General features: G+C 42.0%; 1 protein-coding gene across 1 annotated transcript; it reads left to right on the top strand.

Moving 5' to 3' along the window:
• Positions 1-237: 237 nt before the first annotated feature.
• On the top strand, positions 238-22,186 carry LOC104376100 (vitellogenin-2-like). The gene is made up of 35 exons (XM_009982598.2): positions 238-277; positions 640-660; positions 852-1,003; positions 2,703-2,954; positions 3,104-3,265; positions 3,419-3,567; positions 4,002-4,152; positions 4,256-4,413; positions 4,496-4,661; positions 5,165-5,290; positions 6,365-6,583; positions 6,998-7,215; positions 7,331-7,428; positions 7,853-7,977; positions 8,643-8,744; positions 9,338-9,457; positions 9,555-9,744; positions 10,070-10,163; positions 10,934-11,119; positions 11,488-11,632; positions 12,376-12,604; positions 12,693-12,868; positions 13,126-13,464; positions 13,820-13,867; positions 14,017-14,103; positions 14,558-14,770; positions 14,868-15,010; positions 16,386-16,524; positions 17,229-17,364; positions 18,505-18,691; positions 19,989-20,080; positions 20,562-20,659; positions 20,741-20,900; positions 21,756-21,917; positions 22,071-22,186. The coding sequence occupies exons 1-35, from the start codon at positions 238-240 to the stop codon at positions 22,184-22,186; spliced, it is 5,199 nt and encodes a 1,732-aa protein (XP_009980900.2).
• The last annotated feature ends 223 nt before the right edge of the window (positions 22,187-22,409 follow it).

Consider the following 22,409-nt stretch of genomic DNA (forward strand, 5'->3'; position numbering starts at 1 on the left):
TTTTAAGCACTTGTTTTTAAAGGTAGTCTCAGAGCGCTCAGTTGGTGAGGTGAGAATAAAATTGTGATGGTTTTGGCTCAGCAAAACCAGCTGGCACCTTGTCCCCGACCTCCCTCTCCCTCAAAGGATTTGAGTAGTTGATAAAAAGTTGATAACTCAACAAAATTCACTGTGCCTGTTAATAATTCTTCTATAAAAGCCACACGTTTTCCTCTGCAGTCTTCAGTTGCTTTTAGCATGAAGGGACTCATCCTGGCCCTGGTGCTCACTCTCGTGGGTAAGTTGAAGCTTTACCAGCACTGCTGAGCCATGATGGCCACTGCAGTCCTGAGCAAACTGCATCGCCTCGGGGCCTTTTGGGGATATTTACAGCTTAATTTACTGAAGCCCTTTTATGACTAGGGCTGTAAACTATTAGATTTCTGTGCCTAAGCTCAGCAGCAGGGAAAAAGCAGAGTAAGCAGCAGCCAGTGAGCAGGGCTGGTGCAGGCTTAGCGTCACAGGAGTGTGGGGTGCACCCTGGGAGCCCATTACTGGTTGTTTGCCAATCATTAGCACACTGAGTAAATGAATAATTAATGAAAGTGCCCAGAGAGATTAGGGGGTTTCTCATGCATCCTTCTCTTTCCTCCCACACAGGGGGTCAGAAGCAGGACCTCGGTAAGTGTGCTCCCACCGCCAGAGACCAGCTCCCACGCTGCTCTTCCCTACAGCCATGCCTCGCCCACTGCTTGCAGCAATTTTTCAGCAGTAGCCAGCCTCACCCTTCTTTGCTGGGTTGGTTCTTGTGAGCACATCACAACAGTCATAGTGAAGGAGGTGTTGCTGGTTTGTTTTTTTTTTTTTAATAGAGCCCATTTTTCATACTGGCAAGACCTACCTGTATGGCTATGAGAGCTTCATCCTGCACGGGCTGCCCAGCAGAGGCCTGGCGATGTCGGGGGTGAGGCTCACCTGCAAGCTGGAGATCAGCCATGTGTCTCGCAGCGACCATCTTCTCCAGGTAAATCACCATGGGTATGGGAACCCGCCCGTCCGCCTGCATCACACGGCTACAGACATTCAGGTCACACCTCTAGGCTAGTTAAACGACAAAAAGATGCAGAGCTCACACGAAAGCTTAGGGCCCTTCATGGTGTTGAGATGACCCTGTAAGCCCAAAGTCAAACCAAGCGTTCCCTCAAGCAGTGATGATTTCCCCAGTGTGAGCAGGGATGTGAGTATGGGCACTGAGCTTTATGCCTCATACCCTCGAGCCGTGCTGGGACAGAGCCGAGGGCACCGCTGGAGTGTTGGCTGCTGAAGCTGAACTGCTTTTGGTTACTGGTAGTGCCTTAGAGACAGCAGCACAGGCTTCCTTGCAGCCCGCGCCTCTGCGGGAGGGAGCCAGGGTTGCTCCAGCTCTGCTGCCATCAGTACCTGAACCCCCTTGACTAAAGCTGCCTTAGGTTAATCTCCATGTGGAAACATGTCAGGCAGATGCTTTAAAGAAATGGCCTTATGATAGTTTTACTAAGGCAACACTAAGCTTGAGTATGAAAATGAGGAGAATTCAGGCATGAAATATCCATGTTTATCAACTCAGTCCATAGCCTGAGAAAAGCTCGGTGCTGGAATTCATATATCACATGAGAAAGTTTCATATGTTTCCATTATCTACCTTTCGATATTCTTCACATAGGCATTAACTCAAATGTGAAGAATTAGAACAGTAATGCTTATGTTTGGCATAACGATATCATATCTGGAAGCGTTGTTACTCATCAAAAAGATGAAACCAAACAGCTTAAAATACTGGCACGGAATGAAAGACCACAGAAAAGGGATCTAGAAGACACCACATGCGGAGAAAGCGTTTGTCCTAGGAGTTTACTCAATCTGTGTAACCTTGCCATAGTTGCTAGAACTTTAGCAACCGCAGACAGTTGTCCGAGTAGGATTTAATTTGAGAAAATGCGACAAGAGGCAAGCCACCCTTGCAGCATTGACTATAAATGCCTAAAATAAAATAGAGTGCTAAACTTACACCATTTCCCTCTGTGTGGGAACTTGTACTTTTATGTAGGAGGGTGGTAGGTGTGTGTGTATGTGATTCTATACATACGGGCATGCAGGCACACGTTTCCCACTAGGTAGCAGTCAAGGACTTGTGTGCAAGCTTTATGGCTTGATAAGCTCAAAATGATGACAGCCGCTTCCAAAGAGATGTCAGCTCCTGCTGGGCTATGTCCCATGCAAGGTCTTGCAGTCACCTCCACTTCCCCATCAGCTGCACTGCAGCTCTGCGCTCTGGGACGTCCTAGGCCAGGAGCAGCAGCCAAAATAGTCCCCAAGTGTTCATTCTCCCCTTGCAGACTGAAGGGACATTTCACTGGGTGTTTGGGTAAAGTGGGTGAGTATCCTTTCTGTACAGATTGCTGAGAGCCAGTGTTTCATTCACCCAGCAAGCTTCACCAGACTTGCTGAAGTTTTGAATGCTGCTTACACGATCTTATTTTTCTGGCAGAAATCCTTCATGGAAATTGCATTTTCAAGGATTATTCCTAGGCCCAGCATAAGAGTCCAAGGAGAAAAATGTTTCCTGTGGTGTTGGACAAGCGGCTTGTGTCCAGCCATGGATTGGAAGTGCCCAGTTTCCCAGCTATTGCACTATTTCAAACTGACGGTGAACAGGATGAATGTTTTCCTCATTTTTTTCACAGATTCGATCACCAAAGCTGGAGGAATACAATGGCTTCTGGCCCATGGACCCCTTCACTCCATCTTCAAGGCTCACAGAGACCATTGCTGCATGCCTCAGCCAAGCCTTTAAGTTTGAATACACTGAGGGAAGAGTTGGAAGCATTTTTGCCCCGGAGGACTGCCCCATCCTGTGCACTAACCTAGTGAGAGGGATTCTGAACATGATGCAGATAACCATCAAAAAGTCACAAAATGCATATGAACTACAGGAGGTTTGTTTTTTCCATTCCGATTTTATTTTTATTCTCATTTTACTGTTACATAGTAATTTGCCTGCATGCACACTTCCCAGGCGATTTTCTTTGACCTTTGTATTGCCATTTCAAGTGGAAAGTCCATTGTGTTTAATCAATACTCACAGGCTGGGATTGAAGGCATCTGCCAAACCAGATACGTTCTCCAGGACGACAGCAAGAATAACCGTGCCACAATTTCCAAAAGCAAGGACCTGACGGACTGCCAGGAGAAAGCAGTGAAGAACATGGGAATGGCGTACATCCGCCCCTGCCCCACCTGTGCCCTGGTAGGAGCAGCACGGAGCCCTGCTGCCACGCTCGGGCATAAGCTGCTGCCAAACACTCGTGCATTGCACTGGTGCTAGTAGGGACTTTGGCTCATCTGTGCCAATTAACTACCACTTGTTCGTATTTTTGAGTGGGTCTCTTTGCACTTCTAGAAAGTGAGAAACATTAAGGGCACGGTGACGTTCACTTACAAGATGAAGTATGATGACAACGGGGCCTTGATGACATCTGCTACATCCAAGCAGGTGTACCAGATCTCTCCCTTCAATGAACCCAACGGGGCGGCAGTCATGGAGGCAAGGTAGGCACTGTACATGTCCTTAGCATAGCTGTGATTATCACAGCGAGGAGATGATGCCTAAAACATATTTACTGTTGATCTGTGATTTAACAAGAAGCATCTGGCCTGTGGGCTGCAAAGGTTCAAGGCACTGTACACCCCTCAGGATCTCAACCAGGTCCCATGCCCTGCAATTTGGGGGTTTTGCTGGGCCACCTGAAACATTTGTCCAATCTCTCAAGAGACTTTGGCAAACTCTAACGAAAGCTCTTGCCAGTCCTATGACATTTCCAGATAATTCTGATCAATGGATAAATGGAGACGCGCAGGACCCATTTGTGGTCAATGCAACGGTCCTGCTGAGCACCCCCCAGTCTGCTCCAACCACTGTAAGTGAACTTCACACATACAATGTAGTTAAAGGCTACTGATGCATTTCCTTCTCTCCCTTGAAGACAAGAACTGGCTTTGGTCGACATTAAAAGGACTCCCATTAGTGCACCCAAAACTCGACTGCAAAACCAGGGGAGTCTTCGTTATCATTTCTCAGGAGAGCTGCTCCAGATGCCAATTCCTCTAATGAGGATTAAAAATCCAGATTTACAGGTATTAGAGGTTTACTTTTCGTACTCTTTCGTTATTTAGAAGGTTAACAGCCCATCACATTATTTTAGACATAGATCCTTCCAACTGTCTGCTTTTCCCGTAGTTAACAGAAACACTGTGGCAATTAGTTCAGAATAACGAGGAAGGAGCAACTAAAGAAGCTTCAGCCAAGTTCCTACAAATGGTCCAGCTTTTTCGTATAGTGACTCTTGAACAAATTGAGTCTTTGTGGGTGCAGTTTGCCAACGACCTTCCCTACAGGTAACTATATCGCCTTCAGCCAGGATTTCCGATCAGAGGTATACTGGGCAATGGGGATAATGAATCCTCCTCTCCTGGGCAGGCCCTGGTTCCTGAGTGCCATCTGTGCTGCTGGAGCTACTGACACATTCAGATTCCTGAAGGAAAAAATTCATGATGAGAAACTGAGCATCTGGGAAACAGCTGCGACTCTCCCTCTCGCCTTCCATTTCGTTACACCCAACAAGCAAACCCTAGAAGTTGCCTCAGTTAGTACAGATCAATCTTCCTTCTATTTCTCTTTTACTCCATTTTAAAGATGAATTCATGGATTATAAGCAAAAGATGCAACGCATTTCCTTCTTAATTTGTAAAATGTAAGGTATTAACAAAAATGGGGAATGCTTTAGAAAATATTTTCAAACACTTATTGCCAAAATTTTTTAGTGGCTATGATGTTTGATGTCAAAACCCACAAATCCTAAGAAAATTGCTATTGATTTGTTTTTGCCAAAATAATTTTTTTTCAAAAAACAGACAAACTCAAGAAAATAATATCATTTAAGCAAAATTGCCAGTACATACAGTATAACTGGAGCCAGTCTACTTGCTTTTATTGTAGCTGAATGGTTAGCATTTGATTTAACTTCTGAAAATATTTACGAAGAATCCAAAGTAATTTTATCTATTTATTTCTCAAATGTACTTTGCACTAAATACCAGCTATAATTACTAGAATCATTAGATTGCTACTGTTTTTTTTTTTCTGCAGACTTTTCTGACCTGTCCCCAAATCCAGAAAACACCAATGCATCGAATAATTGTTTACCTGGGATATGGTAGCATGGTAAATAAATACTGTGCTCAGACTTCACTTTGTCCAATTGAACTTCTTCAGGTAGGTGACTCATTTCTCATTCATAAGGGGTGAAGAAATTTTTTAAATGCTTCTAATTTAGCTCTCACAATGCTTTCAGTTAGGTAACTTGGTGTTTACATGCCTCACTCTTAGCTGTGTTTGCCTGCAAAATGGCAAAGACAGAATGAAACATTGAGCTGATGCCTTTGAAAAATCTAGCCTTAACAATTCAGAATTTCAAACCTAAGTGGTAGAAGTCTGTGGGGATAATGGATCCTGTAAACAATCTGAAACTGAGTTTAGGTATGACAAATTTAGGATTAAAGCAAAATAATTATGATTCTTCTCTCTACTTTCACATTAGATAGAGCGTACTTGAAAAATCTATTCAAAAGACTGTAAAGTGAGACTATAAGCAAAACTCTAGGTATGTCATAGGTTAGAGCTTCCAAAGAGGCTCTGCTACATAACTGCATATGACTGTCAGAAATATTCAGGACATTGTCCTGGGACTACACAGCTCTGGCTCCTTACTCAGAAGGACCACATCACTGAGATGGCCTGCCGGTGTTTAATATGTGTTTAAATCTTCCAAAAAAGAGTGAAACAAAGCCAAGCCAGCAGAAGGGTAATTTTTCTTCTTAGAACAGCAAAACTGTTTAAATAAACTTGCTATCTCTATAGGAAGTGAAAAATATGCAAGTGTAATCCTGCAACTGCACAGACCCTGGGCGCTGCAGGCTGGCAGGGCTGGGGGAGGTGCCCCAGGGAATAACTGAACCTGGCGTCAGCTTGGGCCTGCCCTTGGACTTGCGGCAGACTCTCTGGTGTGTCTGTTGCAGGTATCCACCCAAGATTATTTTGTATGTTCAGGCTGAGGCACAACTTTAAATCAATTACAACACTGTGTAAGGAGAAAACCAAGTTTGCTTGTTGTGTTCCACGTTTGGCATTCTGATAACGACAGTGAGATTCTTCCTGGGAGAAAAATCTGAACAGCTTTATTCTGGGCTTTGCACCAGTAGTTGTTTTGCTTGCTATAGCAATGCATATTTTATGCATTATCACAAGATCATTAAATGATAAGATTAACACAGTCTGCTCTGTTTTCAGCCACTCCATGACCTTGCTACTGAAGCCACCAGTAAAGGTGATGCCAAAGACATGGTCTTGGCCCTGAAAGCCATCGGCAATGCAGGAGAGCTGGCCAGTATCAAACGCATCCTGAAGTTTTTGCCAACATTTTCCCCAGCCGCAGCTTCATTGCCGAACAGAATTCATGCTGATGCCATGTTGGCTTTGAGAAAAATTGCCAGAAAAGACCCTGCAAAAGTAACTGAAATTATTATTTAAACGAAAGTCTTAGAGGGTGTGATTTGGGTTGACTTAGTGATTCAGGAATAACAAAGCCATCAGGTAATGTTAGCAACTCTGGGCAGATTTCTTAGTTACTGGTCTTCCTCTTGGCTGCACTGCAAATTCCTGACATAACCCTGTCCTTGCTAATATCCTGGGAAAGAGGTTGCTTTAGTTGCTGTAACACTGGGCCCATTACTACTGGCTGTTTCTTCCAGCCCTATTCACTGTGCAACCAGCAATACCTTCATTTTCAGTGACAGGTCTCGTGTTCAAGCCTCTGTTCAGGGGTTTGTTCTCCGTTCACTGCAGATCACACACGCACGATTTAGGAACCACTTCTCACTGGGAAGTTATGAGGTACTCACAGGTTGTATTTTCCTCCCCTAGGTAAGGGAGATCTCCCTCCAGGTCTTTATGGATGACACACTTGCTCCTAACGTCCGGATGGTGGCTTGTGTTGTGCTCTTCGAAACTAAGCCAGCTCTTCCGACCGTAACAGCTGTGGCCAGCTCACTGCTGACAGAGCCCAGCTTACAAGTAGCCAGTTTCACATATTCACACATGAAGGCTTTGGCAGCGGGCAGGATCCCACAGCTGTATGCTCTGTAAGTAGAGGAAAAGTACATTTTTAGTAGCAAACGGTGATTTTTTTCTTGCAGCTTTCTAAGAATTTGATCACAGTCGACGATCTTCATATGATTTTAACCCTTTATTACTCAGATCTGCTGCTTGCAACATTGCCATCAAACTACTGAGCCCCAGACTTGACAGGATGAGCTATCGTTACAGCAAGGTCATTCACGCCGGCGATTATTCCTGTGAGTACCAGGTGCCTTGTTCACTGCTTCAGCTTATGTAGCCAAATGCCTCTATTGTGTTCCATGATTTTCATCCAAAATCCATCACAGGCTGTGAGTTTAGTGTGCTCTTTAAATGGAGAAAGCACAAGGGCCTCCTAACATGCAAAATCCCCTGAGGGTGTTCTACTACTCTCTGGGTATCTGCTGGGGAAAGCTGAGCATGTACATGGATGTAGGCTTCCTTCTTCAGTCACTGTGGTTGTGTTGACTCTGCTCTAGAACAAAGTTCTCCTCTTGAGGTTGCAAACTTGAGGAACCATGGGACTGAATCCTGACAGAAGCCCTTGTGATCTACTACAGCATGTACCTGAGGTGGCTTACATGCACCAGATACCTCGGACACTCTAATCAAATTCTCTGCTGCTTTTTATTCCTGTGACAGCTGAATATCAGGCTGGCGCCATTTGGAGGGTCTATCTAATGAGCAGTCCCAGCACCATGTTTCCATCTGATATAATCACTAAAGTAAGAGTATATTATGCAAATACTGCAACAGATATTATTGAGGTAAGTATTTCATTAAAACAGCTGTTAGATGCAAGTCAGCTATAGATAGTATAACTTGTCAAGCCATTTGGACTGTGATGTAGTGTTTAACTCTATGTCTGGCTGTGAGGGCGGATGTGGAAGAGAAAATTTAGATAATAATTATGATTTTACTGAAGCTTCTTTTATTTGGGCTTCTTGACACATACATTCATCAATGAACACATTTAGTATACGCATGAAAATCTAGGAGAGCAGAGGAAAGCTTACACAGCAGAACATTCATCTGCCTACTTAAAGTCACATGGCATCTAGGATATTTTGCATAAGTACAGGGAAATAGTATCTGAAATTAAATTTCAGCCAGCAGTGCAGCCAGGGCAGCATAAGCTCTATGTAACAGCATGCAGGCATTTACTCAGCTTCTTAGGCAAGCTTTGCAGCCTGGGCTGAGCTCTGCACTGCCCTAAAATTATCCCTGCTGATTAATTCAAAGCTGGCTCAGCACATCCTCAGCATCTGCAGCCACAGCCTGCAGTCATCTGACAGGTAGACATGGCCTTATAAGTGCAATAGCTTCCTGAAGTATGTATTTAGAGTGGCCTCGGTGAGCATAATGTAAGGTACAAAGGTTTTCCTGGGCTTTCTTGTACTTGGGCTGCGACATCTGACTCTGTTTCCTACAGGTGGCCCTCCGGTCACAAAGCCTAACCGAGCTTATCAGGAAGAAGAACATTCCCTTTGCTGAGTATGATACATACAAGACACTGAAGGAACTCGGTAAAACGGTATGTCTCTACGCACCCTTCTGATCTGCTTGCAACATGCAGCTCGCACCAGCACCGGGGTTGCATCACCCACCCACCAAGCCGTCCCTTTGATGTTTCAGTGAGAAAGCAGTCAGTGATCCTGTTTGGTCACGGAAAGATGTACTTACAGCATACTTAATGCTATCAACAGATGGCACCTTTTCACTTAACATGTGTCAGCCCTTAATGCACAGTACAAAAGACGATAATGATGCTGGTAGCCAAAATTGCTGTGATTTAAAGTGTATGTTAAAACATAGTAAGTGATTGCTCTTCTCTTTTAAAATGATTATTGAATAAGATTTTTGTCTAGGAGTCCTTGGGTGTCACGCACTACTTACAGCAGCAGAAATTACCAAGTCCTTACCTGATCTTTATATGGGGAAACCCCACTGAATTCAGTTATGCAACATAAGAAAGGCCACATTGGTTCAGACCTGTAAGATGTCTATTAGTTTTTTGGCTAAAGTTAGCATCTTTCAGATGGGATCTACTCTTTGCTATTACATTGCTGTATTTTAATGGATGTTATCTGCTTCTTCCCTTTCTCCCATCTCTCCTTAACACCGCAGCTTCTGGGATGGAAAGAACTACCTCCTGAAGATCCACTTGTGTCTGCTTACGCCAAAGTATTGGGTCAAGAGATTGCCTTTGTTGATATTGATAAAGATGCCATTCAGCAGACCATGATGGTACTGACACGGCTTTTGTCTTTTTTGCCTGTGATGCTGATTAATTTCTCTTCCCTGTCTCTTCTTACCTACTTGCTTAACCTATTTCTGTTTTCAGAGTCTAACTGGATCATCAAACTGGCAGCCTGTGGTGAAAAAGGTGGTGGAAGACGTCCAGCGAGGCATTTCAGGCCGATGGACCTTGCCAGCGATGGTGGGCGAGCTGCGGCACATTGTCCCCACGGTGGTTGGCTTGCCACTGGAGCTCAGTTTGTGTGGTGCTATGCTGGCTCAGGCTGCAGCTGACGGTGAGCTTGGGACATCAAACTGAGCAGTTTCCCCACAATAATTGTGGGTTCAATCCCTCCAGTGAAATGAAATCCTTCTATAATCTTGTAATGTGGAAATATTAGTGTTCTGCTACCTCCAAAGAGTTTGAAAAGTAATTAGCATGTTCCACCTGGGACATCTTTGTATAACTCTGGCTTGGAGTAGCAATCTTTAAAAAATCACATAAAGCATTTCAAAATGTAAAAGCACTGCCCGTGTGTTAACTACTACATTTACTGAAAACATTGTATCTCCAGCACTTATTGTTTCTCTATTCATATAATTCCTGTCTGTCTTTTGCAGTGGCTACACAGATATCACCACCATTATCTGACAACTTTAGACCTTCACAGTTGTTGGAAACCAACATGGATATTCATGCTGACCTCAAGCCAAAGTAAAAATGACATCTATTTCCACATACGCACACAAGCATTTATATTTATATTTCAAACAGATATGTGATTGCATGTTGTTATATAGGGGTCTTACTTCTCCCAGATTTGGAAGGGCTTTGCTAGTGCAGTGCAGTGAAGTTGTGAAAAAGTGACACAATCACCTGATGCTTTATGACCCTGCAAATATAGTGATGTGCACTGTAACCCACAGGATGCTGCACTAAAAATGCGCACTTTCGTACCTGTTCAGTGACTAAAGATATTAAGCTACGAAGATATACTTGCTTATGTATGAACAGGTTTTTACCACAGGTTTTTACAAGTTCAACATAGAATCACATCACCACCAGGCACAAGCTGCAGGGATTTGCGGAGGTAAAGGGAAATGCTTCTGGATCCACAAAAGCAAATGCAGCAGTACTAAGAATGATAATATTAATAGTTATCATAGTAATAGTGATAATATTAATAAAAAACTAGACACAATCTGACGCTAGTAGAAGATTCTGGTGTTAGCTTGTCCTGAAGCACTGTATCAGTGACAAAGCAGGGAGAGGGTCCATATTAGCTTTGTCTATCAGATAAATACCTTCACGTTTTCCAGTGGCACTTGAGCTTTTTTATATCATGTTACATGACACATCTCTTTGTCCATCAGCAGTGGCTGTTACAATAAAAAGAACAACATGAAAATGCAATTTTGCTTTTCAAAGTTAAATATGTGCACATTAATCTGTAATTATGCATGTTTTTACTTCCACTCTTTCAGGGCATATTTTCATATGATTGCAATGATGGGGATTAACACACAATACTTTCAAAGTGGTCTTGAATTTCACGCAGAGTTCAGTGCCAATGCTACAGTGAAATTTGACGCTGGGATAAACATGAAAGAGAAAAATTTGAAGATTGAAACCTCTCCCTGCCGTCAGGAGGTTGAACTCGCAGCTGTAAGGTACAGAAGAGCTTGTTGCATTTTGCTTGTTATGTGTCACTGATTGTGAGCTCCCTGTTATAAAATCATGAACGTACAACTCCTTGTTAGGCTCTGCTGTACCCTGGCAGCCACGTAAAGCTTTGTATTCTCTTTTGTGCACCAGCAAAGCTTTTTTTTTTAAATATAACTGTACTGGTGAGCTCTGCGTCTCTGAAGCGTTTGAGAAGGACTTGAAGTCAGCTGATGAACTCATCACTGTCTTGGTGGCTTAATGCTGATTAAAATATGGAAAAGTACAGTATTGACCATATGTCTCCAGTATTAAAGACAGTGAGGGTAAGCAAAATCAGAAGATGTTACTTGTGTGCCATTTATCAACTCCACAGGAGTGAAGTTTATGCTATTTCAAGGAATATGGAAGAAGTAGATTCTGAAAAGAAATCCCATATTCTCCCCCATGGAGAAGTACCAAGCATCTCTGACCAGCCATTTCAGCCATCAGAAAGATCTTCAAACGCCGGAATCTGGAAGGTAAGGAGGCCTCTCACCACCTGTACTGCAGGCAGGTAGAGAACAGACAACTTCTCACAGGGGCTGAGTACCCCCAACACAGCAGCTGGCTGAGCGGATCACAAACACGGAAACTGTGAAATTCAATAGGAGCCTGACATACCCCAAATCAAGCCTAACATAAGTCCCAGTGGGTTCAAGACATTGTCATTCATGGTCTGCTCACTCCTACCATCTCACACAGATAGAGGGGAGCCATGTGAAATTCCTGTCCTTTGTAGAACATTCCTTTTTTTTTCCAAGCCAGAGCAATGTGAAAAGGATGGCTTTGGGTCAGTATATGCATTTTTTCTTCCCAAATCCCAAGGGAATTCCTGCAGTGGATTGCAGAAACCCATTCTCTTATGTGCTTCTGAGGCTGGTGCGGGAAGGTTGTTAAAATGCAACAGGAGGGCTAGTAGCCCAAAACTGATGCAGAGAAATAGCTCCTCCAAAGAACCCTGCAGGTTTTCATTGGAAAGTTTGTTTGTAAAACACTGCCTGGGAAAGGCTCGGCAGGAGACCTGTCCTCTTCTACAGAGCACTTTGAAGGAAACCTCACTCCTTCCAGTGCTTGGATATCTAATTTTAAGCAGTGCTTCCTTATTTGAGCAAGACTGTCATAATTTTCTTCATTAATAGGAAGAAACAAAAGACTTTAGGAGCTGTGGCAATTTTTTTTTGTGAAAAATATCTTTATTTACCGTATTTTTTGTTTAATGCAGCAAAGGAATATTCCTAGTGTGATATCCAAAGGATACCAGCAAAGTTCAGAGGAGGCACATTACCACAGTGCAGGAGGAAGATTTTATGCACGCACCTTCTGTAGAAAACTTGAGAGCTTGGGATGTTCTGCTTGTCTCAGCCTGAAGTCACGAAATTCTGCTTTCTTAAGAAATACATATCTGCACAAATTAGTTGGAGAACTTGAAGCCAAAATAGTTTTGAAGCCAGGTACAGTCATGACAACAAGCTTTTCTGTCAATCTCTGTGAATGCTACTCGAGCAGCACAACCCTGGAATGTAAGTATCTTGACTTTAGTTCATACAGATGGTGATATTGACAAAATACAGCTGGAGATTCAGGAAGGATCCAAAGCAGCTTCCAAAATAATTGATGTAGCAAGCACAAGGTCTAAGGAAGAGGATGAGACATCTCTGTATGGGGACATTCAAGCTAAAGTCAAGAAGATTCTAAGCATTGACAATGTGTTCAAGGTAAGAGACTGAGCATCGGAGAGGGCAGCATTTTCATATAAATGAAGCCAAGGGTTCAGTGTGGAAAAATGGCATGGGAAAGCAATGATTTTGGCTGCGGAGAATGGGTCCAGGTGAGTCCCGGTGCAGCTTCTGCAGTGTGTGGGGCCAGCAAGTTGTATTTCCTTGAAAGCCTGTGGTGAGCAGTTTGTCTGCCACCCAGAGAAATATTACAGAATAAGCTATAAATTCATAATGCTTTGAACTGTTTTTTGGAGGTCGCAAATAAAACACGGCACCGTAAGAAACGGGTTCACAGAACAGACAAGACTGCAGTCACAGACCTCTGGGCAAGACCCAGTGACATCCCCCCTTCCAGTTCATCCTCTTCTTCCACTGCTTCCTCTGCTGATGGCAAAAAGCCTGGAAATGAATACAAGAAAGATGAAATAAGGCAAGCTAGGAAGAAGCGTGGCAGCAGCAGCAGGAGCAGCAGTGGCAGGAGAAGCAGCAGCAGCAGTGGCAGCTCTGCTAGCAGTAAAATCTGCAGCAGCAGCAGCGAAGACCCATCTGGAGACAGGCACTGCAGTGGTGACATTGAATATTCCAACCAACAGGTAATTCACCAAGGCTGGACTTTTTCATATTTCTCGTAGTGAATGTTTTTGTACATCAGGAAATTGTGCCCATAGAGCATGGACCAAAGAAAGGGAAAATAGACTGTTGAGGGTGACTGTTTGCAGCAGGATGGATGAGGTAACCACCCAGCAGAACTTTTTGCCCTTTTCAACCTCTCTGGTTCTCTGAAGCATTTCAGTTCAGAAGCTTCACGTTTTGTAAGATTTCAGTTTAAAATGTTTAAAAAAATTTTTGGTTTATCTTTTCCATATCCAATACTGAACTTTTTAATGCCTTTGTCAAAATCAAGTTTTTTGTCTTCTCTTAAATCTTACATACTATCTATTTTCACAGGCAAATCTACCTGTTTACCAGTTTTGGTTCAAGCCAGCAGACAAACAGGTACATTTACTGCTTATACTGTGAGAAGAGTCTACAGCTGCTCTAACTAGCTTTGCTCAGTTCTCTGAAAATAAAAATATGAGAAATTAATTCTGCAACAACTTCCAATGGTAAACACCATGCTTCAAGGAGATTCTCTGTTTTTGCAGGACCCAGGAAGGGAACTCCTGAACAGCAGCATCAGCTCCTCCTCTTCTTCAGCTAGTGATGAAGGTATCTCTAGAGCTGTGTCTCAGGTGAATGTCTTAATCTACAAGAATAAAAACATTTACTTTGGATTTCCAATTACTGTATGTTTATAACACAACAGGAAAAACAAATTTTATCGAAAAGACTATTAGCTAAACTACAGGTTGGTAAAAGAGCAGTGCTGAGCTGGGTAATATTGGTTCTTTATACAGTAGGGTCCTACTTCCTTTGGTTACACCAAAATTACTTTACAGAAAGATTCCCAACACTACTGTTTTACTTACACATGTCACAACAGCTCTCCCTTGAAAGACTGTGGCAAAACTACATATGAACTGAGTAGATTGAGCAATCATCTATGATGCTGTCCCATACTTTACATCAAAAGAATTTTTGAATGAAACTTTTCCCTTACAAATATTTTTTCTCTGTCGTTTTAATATAGTAATTTTAATGCTTTGTTTATGTCTTTGGTCCCTATTTCCTCTCTACTGACTTAAGCCTAAATTCTTGGGAGACAGCAAGCCACCAATACTTGCTGCAGTCCTTCGTGCCATCCACAGAAACAAGGAGCCGACGGGATTACAGCTTGTACTGTACACTGATACACAGCCCATGAGATCAAGGATACAGATGTTTGTTTCAAGCATCACAGGATCAAGTAGATGGAAACTCTGTGCTGATGCCTCACTAATAAATTCCCACAAAGTATCGGTAAGTTTAAAATAATGACCAGCTCAAATATATATGAAATAGTATGAATAATCTTGCTATGTTTTACACAAAAAATACATATATTGCCCTCTACCAGGGTTCTCTTAAATGGGGTGAAGATTGCCAAGACTACCAGATTGCTATTCAGATTGCAACAGGGCAATTTGCTGCTTATCCAGCTATGCAGATGAAGCTGGAGTGGCCAGAAGTACCTTCAACGATCCGAACAACTGCAAGATGGTGAGATTTTACTCTAGTTTTTGAAAAATCACCTGTGTCAATGCTCCACATAATTACAGATTCATTTCTGCAGTTTCTGAGCTGGAAAGATTCCTGTTAATCAATATAATACTATAAAATTGGATTATGTATCTCTGTTTTTTTCTCTGTATTCACTCCCTCAAAGCATATTGCATTTTAGTTTGCAGGAAAACTGCTTGCAACAAAGGGGATGATGTGAGTCAGCTAATCTGTTGTAGACTTCTAATTTTAAAGTGCTTGAATTAGGAAATTGGTCTCCTCATAGTTCCTAATTGATGGAGGCTCAGAGCAGAAGCCTAACCTTGGTCCTCTGAAGGAGGCTGTCTCTTACTGACTGTACAGGGAGAGTCATTTCCCAACGTAGGCACCTTACCTCTGTCTTCCGAAGAAGGTGATACAAATACTTTCCAGAAGGTTTATTGCACACTAAATAGCAAATGTTGTTTGACACAGTGTAAGAAAACCTCCAGGGATAGTTACTCCACCACTTCCCTGGGCAGCCTGTTCCAATGCTTGACAACCCTTTCGGTGAAGAAATTTTTCATAATATCCAATCTAAACCTCCTCTGGTGAGACTTGAAGCCATTTCCTCTTGTCTTATCACTTGTTACTCAGGAGAAGAGACTGATGCCCGCCTCACTACAACCTCCTTTCAGGTAGTTGTAGACAATGATAATGTCTCCCCTCAGCCTCCTTTTCTCCAGGCTAAACAACCTCAGTTCCCTCAGCTGCTCCTTAAAAGACTTGTGCTCTAGACCCTTCCCCAGCTTCCTTACCCTTCTTTGGACACACTCCAGCATCTCAGTGTCTTTCTTGTAGCGAGGGGCCCAAAACTAAATATACTATTTGAGGTGCAGTCTCACCAGTGCTGAGCACAAAGGGACAATCACTTCCCTAGTCCTGTTGGCCACACTATTTCTGATACAAGCCAGGATGCTATTTGCCTTCTCGGCCACCTGGGCACATGGCTGGCTCATATTCAGCTGACTGTCGACCAATACCCCCAGGTTCTTTTCTGCCAGGCATCTTTCCAGCCACTCTTCCCCAAGGCTGAGTTGTGGGCGTTGCACGGGCCTGTAGTGTTGCATGGCGTTGCACGGGACCGTGGTGACACAAGTGCAGGATCCAGCACTTAGCCATCACTTTTTCATCCAGTCTCTTGAAGACTGTTTCAATGATTAACAGTTAAAATTTGCCTGCCTCTCCTCCCATACACAACACCACGTATTACCAAACCCTGACATAAAAAGTGTCTAACACAGAATGCATACTGCTTCATGGGAGCATTTAGTCTGAACAAATGATAACAGGTTTTTTTTCAAAGATGGATCATTTAAATCACTTCCTTTTCCAGGTTCTACTCGTTTCTTCCAGGAGCTGCATATGTGCTTGGTTATTCCCAAAGGCAACAGAGTGGTCCATCTCACCAGGCAACTTTGGTTATGGCTCTGACATCTCCAAGAAACTGCGATGTGGTCCTCAAGCTACCTGAGGTAACTATTTCCACTATCTTTTATCCTGGGGCATTCAGTACTTATGAAATTGAAGGTTAATGGCTTTTTAACCCACTGATATTTTTTCTTAGTTTATTAAGCTATAAAGAAGCTCCCATCATTATATTCCTGCAGTTGGTTCAGTTATGAAAATATCTTACAACACATTTCTCATGTAGTATGCAAACACATGAAATAGGAAACCAGTTACAAAACAACCGTCATGATTGATAGTTCATTAATGATAACTTATTAAAAAAACACTCCTCCCCAAATTGTCAGGAAGATGATAGGCTTTCCTGGGTCTTGAAAAATATAATAAAACCAGACTGTAGAGAAGCACAACAACCAAATAGCAGCCCTCAATGTATAGGCAAGGAGTGGGTGTGCATCTCAGGTAAGCAAACTGTTTGGACTGTGAACAAATATGATGTACAACTCTCCAAAAAGAGACAAATTCAAAAATATCAAAATTCATTTATAGCACTGCTGTTCTATAGATTGCAGATGTATCAAACTGAAGAGGTAGAGCTATTTCATGCTGCAGACAGGGGACATGATTTATTTTTAGCTCTGACCTAAACGTAGATTCTAATTTAATTTCAGTCAGTACAGTCCTCTTCAAACATTATAGGAAAAGGCTATCTCATCTCTACACTGTATTTTGCATTTACATTCACGTTTGTTTTCTGCCTGATTTTCAGCTCACAATTTATGACAGAGCCATCAGGCTTCCCCTGCCGTTCCCGTCAAGTCCAGACACGCCGATTTCAACACTGCGATCCCCTGACCAGGATGTCTTTTCCCAAGCAACACTTTCAATCATTGAAAACCTTAAAGGTCAGGAATTAACTACCTGCACAAGCATTGATTGACTTTGCAGATTTTGTAAATATGATTTATACTTTTGACATAACTTAAAATTATTTTATATTCACTTAAAAAAACGTGGGCTTCAGATAGAAACAAACCCATCTGTATGAAAATCTGTGAGGCTGCAAAGATGAAAAGAGAAAGAAACTTATATTAGTAAAGATTAAATATTCAGTTCCATGCCAAACAGTGAATCCAAATACATTCATTTCAGCTTCACAGCAGATTGCTCATGAAGAAAAAAACTTCACAGAATTTAGGAGAGGGACATCTAGATGACCCCAGATTTTGGGCGCTCTGCTGGATTAGTGATGTTAGGTAGAAGCTAAAATAGCTTCAAAAGTATAGTCATTAATTTCACTTCCTGCATTTGATTTTGAAGGGATTATTGTTTCATTAATGCTGTATTGAGAGCTAATCACATTATACTTACTTAGGGCAAATTTTAAATGGAAAAGCTTTATGTAATCATAGGATAAGGAGTCACATTTTACTTGAAATCAGTGGGCTAATATCATACCTATACACATTTCTTCAGTAAACACCAAAACTAGTCTGTATTAATTAAAATTGCTGTAAAATGATTTCTAACCAGAGCTGGTAGGATTTCCAACAAAATACCATTACAGTGAAAAAGGGAGAAGTTTACTCTAGCACAGCTTTTTTTCTTCCCCATCTTCTAACTATTTCTAATCCTAGTTAAGACTCAATAAAGGTAGCAGCATTTTAGTGAATTTCCTCTAGTGTTAATGGTATGTGAATTGAATTGTTAACAACATTTGAGTAATTCTTTTGACTACAACAAAGTTACAAAAGCCAAAAGGCCACAGGGAGTTTCATCAGCACCAGCTGTGAGCAGAATTTATCTCACACAATGACTGAATCATGAGCAGGTTGCGCTGCTGTCTAGGGACTGGAAAAGTTTTGCTTTCATATTACTACAAATCCAGTATTTTGGCTGAAGGAATAATTTTGCTTTTACATGGAAACAGGTAAAACCAGTAAATGATCTTTTTTCTTTATTTTTAATTGCAAATCTAAAATACAATAATTGTCTTACATAAAGTATAAAAGGCTTACTTTTGACTGATTTTTTTTTTTTTTCAGCTCGTTGTTCAGTTTTACAAAATACGATCACAACCTTCAATGGAGTTGAGTTTAACTATTCAATGCCTGCAAATTGCTACCATGTATTGGTGCAGGACTGTAGTCCAGAACTGAAATTCCTGGTGATGATGAAAAGACTTGAAGAGTCTGCTGACCTTACAGCAATAAATGTCAGACTCGCCAGCCAGTAAGCAATCGCAAACTTAATGACACACAGATGTCAAGCTGAATATGCTATAAATGTGAAGACCAGACTGTTAGGGCAGATTGGTACTGTCATAAGACTCATGCAAAAATTACTGATGTCAATGTAAAGATTTCTAGGACTGTCACCAGAATTTGGGACTTTCTTTCAAAGGTGCTTCTGAAATATATTTGAGGTTCACAGTAACCTAAAATCTTTACTGCCCAAAATTCTTCATTAATTTGTCAGCATTTAATGATCACATTTCAGTAACTAGGTAGACACATAAACTATAAATCCAAAAGGGACTATTGTAATCATTTAGCACGGCCTCCTACACTACGCTAATAATTAGAACTAACTGGCACCCACAATTGTCTCAGCAGAGATGCTGAGAAGTGGACATAGCTAAAAAGGGAATTCCTTATCCCAGAGTAGAGGCACAGTCTTAGGTCATCCCTTAGTTGGCACATAGTGTTTCAAATCTATTTTAAACTAATTTAAGACACACTTTGTTTCATCTTGGAGCAATCACTTCTGCCATCATGTGTTCTGCTTTAAAAGTATACTCTGATACTCTAAGTTGTATAGGATTATGCATACCAAAGTCATTGTAGGTAGTATTCTTCAAAGCGCATAAATAGGCTTTGATCTGTAAAGTTTCATTACAAGTAATAATTTATTTCTGAAAATTCTGTGCCTAACTGTGCCATAATGTTAGAGAAACAGAGAGAAACTAGTATTCCCTGCATCTGTTTGGTGGAAGAACAGAAGGATGTTTGCTTTATAGACTGTATCTTTTGTGATAAAGACATTCCTCATCACTGTGTCATTCCCGATCGTTTCATGCAACTTGGATGCGCTTTTGATGTGCTTCAGCTTCATATTTCTTCATTAGAGCAAACACTTCTCTGAAGAAAATACTGCAATACAGACTATTCCAGCTGTAAGAGAACAGCTGTAGGGAATCCAATCTTCCTTTGAAATGTAAAGCACCTTCAATTTACGCGAACATAATAGCAATTACATTGCTCCGCAGCAAGGGTCCCTGTAGCCTGGTGTCTTTCTGCCTGAACCATGGCCACAAGCAGACACTCAGAGTAAAGCCAGGGAAAAGTGTATTGTGAGCACTCCTGGCATGCTTTCCTGGGCTCTCTCAATCTTCTTCCCAAAGGGCAGCAGGTGATTAATGCCAGAATGATATGAGCATCCTGCAATGTCGGTTATACCAGGACTAGAAATTGTGAGCTGAGTAGGGCGAAGGAGAAGCATTTGTTTATACCAATTTCCTTATTTAAAGCCAGGTTGACATGTATGTTTCCAATGGACTCATCCAGTTGAAGATTAATGGTGTTCAAGCCCCAACCGATGTTCCATACACATCTAATTCTGGTAAGGGACTTTTGTCTTTATATTTCATGTCATCTTTTCTGATCTTTTGAAGAAGGAGAGGACGTGATCCTGCAAACCCCTCTCAAGATAAAGATCACCCTAATTTGAGAAACAATTAGGTGATTTTAACATACCTTCATGCTAGCTTTCATAGGGAGTGGCAAGAAAGATGAGTAAAGAAAGAGACGCCGATTCTGTGTATATTTGCACAAAGCCAATAACGCAGGGCTGTGGGAACCTTGTGCTGATCACAGACACCCACAGAACAAGCATCTAGATGTCCCCTGGCCACGGCCATCGTTGTCACAGGGCTTTGGCTTGTTCCAGGACAGAGAGAGCATAATCTTTCTCATTTCCCCCATTGCTTTGAAGATACATTAGAGCCTGCATTAAGCCTCCAGGAGTTTCACAAGTAGTTCAGATTGGAGTCTGAACCAATAAGTTCCTTTTAAAATAAATGCCTTTTTGTACTTTTTTGCAGATGCAAGCATGCTGATCAGCAGCGAAAAGGAAGGCCTGTTGCTAAAAGCCCCAGATTATGGCATAGATAAACTATATTATGATGGGCATAGACTTGAGGTATTTTTTAATTTTTTTTTTCAGTGGGTTTATTTTTATAAGAAAAACACTAAAGTGCATCTTTTCTTTATTTCCTCAAAGATTCAAGTTGCCTTCTGGATGGCTGGAAAAACTTGTGGTATTTGTGGAAAATATGATGCTGAGAAGAAAAGGGAATATCAAATGCCCAGTGGATATTTAGCTAAAGATGCAGTGAGTTTTGGTCAGTCCTGGATCATCTCAGAAGACCCCTGTGCTGGAGGTACTAAGATTCTAATATATATTAATGTCATTGCCTTTTACTAATTAATTAGTCACATGAATAGATGATTTATACTAATTGTAGCACGATCATCTTATTTTTCACTATTTTTGTGATTATTTGCCATAGACTGATAAAAAATAATCTGTTTTTCCTGAGTTTGGTAGTTCACTGCAAGTTCTGGTTTTGTTGCATTTTTATATCAACTTCTTGTGCACTATGTAGCTTCCTGAAGTTTGTGTGTTCCAGATAAAATTATTAGTGTACAGATTATGGAAGGCTGCCTGGAGAGGTTGTGGAGTCTCCTTCTATGGAGATGTTCAAAACCCACCTGGACGTGTTCTTGTGTGATCTATCTAATCCAGGTGGTCCTGCTCAGGCAGGGGGATTGGAGAGTCTGGGGAGACTGGTCCAGGAAAGCCTGGATCACAGAGGCTTAAGGACTAAGCTATTCGGCCATCGCCAGGCGGGTGTGATGCTAGGTACAGTGCAGAAGTGGGTATACAGGTGTCTAGGAGACACCACTGCCCCAAAACGAAGTGCTGTCAGAGTTTGGGTAAAATTGAGTGTCAGTTGACCAAGGTTTTCAGAGAGTATCTTTTTGGAATGGATACCTGTGTCCTACCTAGATCCTACTCAGTAAGCCTCTGTCCTCAGGACTGTGCCCACATGCCTGATTCTCTCACAGCCTAAGCCATTGACAGAAAACAAATTCACTTCAACCAGACTAGTTTCATGTAGCCTGTGTCACTTGGTACATCCATTGGTCTCAGTCGTTGCTAATTCTACAAATCAAGTCCAAAAAGTTATTTATATAAATTCTGTAGCTGCTTTAAGAGAATTCATGTTTTATAGCTTGTAAACTGCAACGCAAATTTGTCAAAATCAAGAAGTCAGTTGCATTTGAGAAGAAGGCTGCAAAATGCTTCTCCATAGAGCCAGTTCTACACTGCGTAGGTGGATGTTCAGCAACCAGGACTGTCTCCGTCTCCGTGGGCTTCCACTGTGTACCAGCTGGTGAGTCTGCAGACTGGGTACTGGTGCACAACACAAACAGTATGTCTAACTGTGACTCTGGGGAAAAAATGTTAAGTTTGCCATACTAACATGACGATCTAACATACCAAAAACTCCTCACACGACCTCTTTTTCCTCTCTTCTCATTTACAGATTCTGCCCTCAACCTGGAAGGGCAGATTAGGCTGGACCAGAAACCCGAAGACGTTGTGAGCACTGTTTCTGCTCATACAGCGTGCTCCTGCCAACAGCAGTCATGCCCGGCATGACACCCCACTCCACCGGATCCACGTGCTCCTGGGTGTTGGCACTCTGCAGACATGGCTGGTTTGGACAGTGAGGATGAGTGCCTGTCCCCTTCAGGAGATCCTTTTTCTCTAGTTTTTTGAGATCATGAAAATAATTCTGGACACCTTTCGTCGGGTTTGATCTTTTAATAAACCGTTGCTCTGTAAAAGCGGTCAGTCCGGATCATTCCTCTGCACCAGCGGT

The sequence above is a fragment of the Tauraco erythrolophus genome, chromosome 10 (genome assembly GCF_009769465.1).
Source record: "Tauraco erythrolophus isolate bTauEry1 chromosome 10, bTauEry1.pri, whole genome shotgun sequence".
In the NCBI taxonomy this organism is placed as follows: domain Eukaryota; kingdom Metazoa; phylum Chordata; class Aves; order Musophagiformes; family Musophagidae; genus Tauraco; species Tauraco erythrolophus.

Bases quoted from the DNA above. Each gene is read 5' to 3' on its own strand.
- LOC104376100 (XM_009982598.2), top strand. From the start codon at position 238: ATGAAGGGACTCATCCTGGCCCTGGTGCTCACTCTCGTGG. The intron at 5,291-6,364 runs GTAGGTGACTCA...CTCTGTTTTCAG, and splicing joins GTCCAATTGAACTTCTTCAG to CCACTCCATGACCTTGCTAC. The intron at 12,605-12,692 runs GTACAGTCATGA...TCTTGACTTTAG, and splicing joins CAAAATAGTTTTGAAGCCAG to TTCATACAGATGGTGATATT.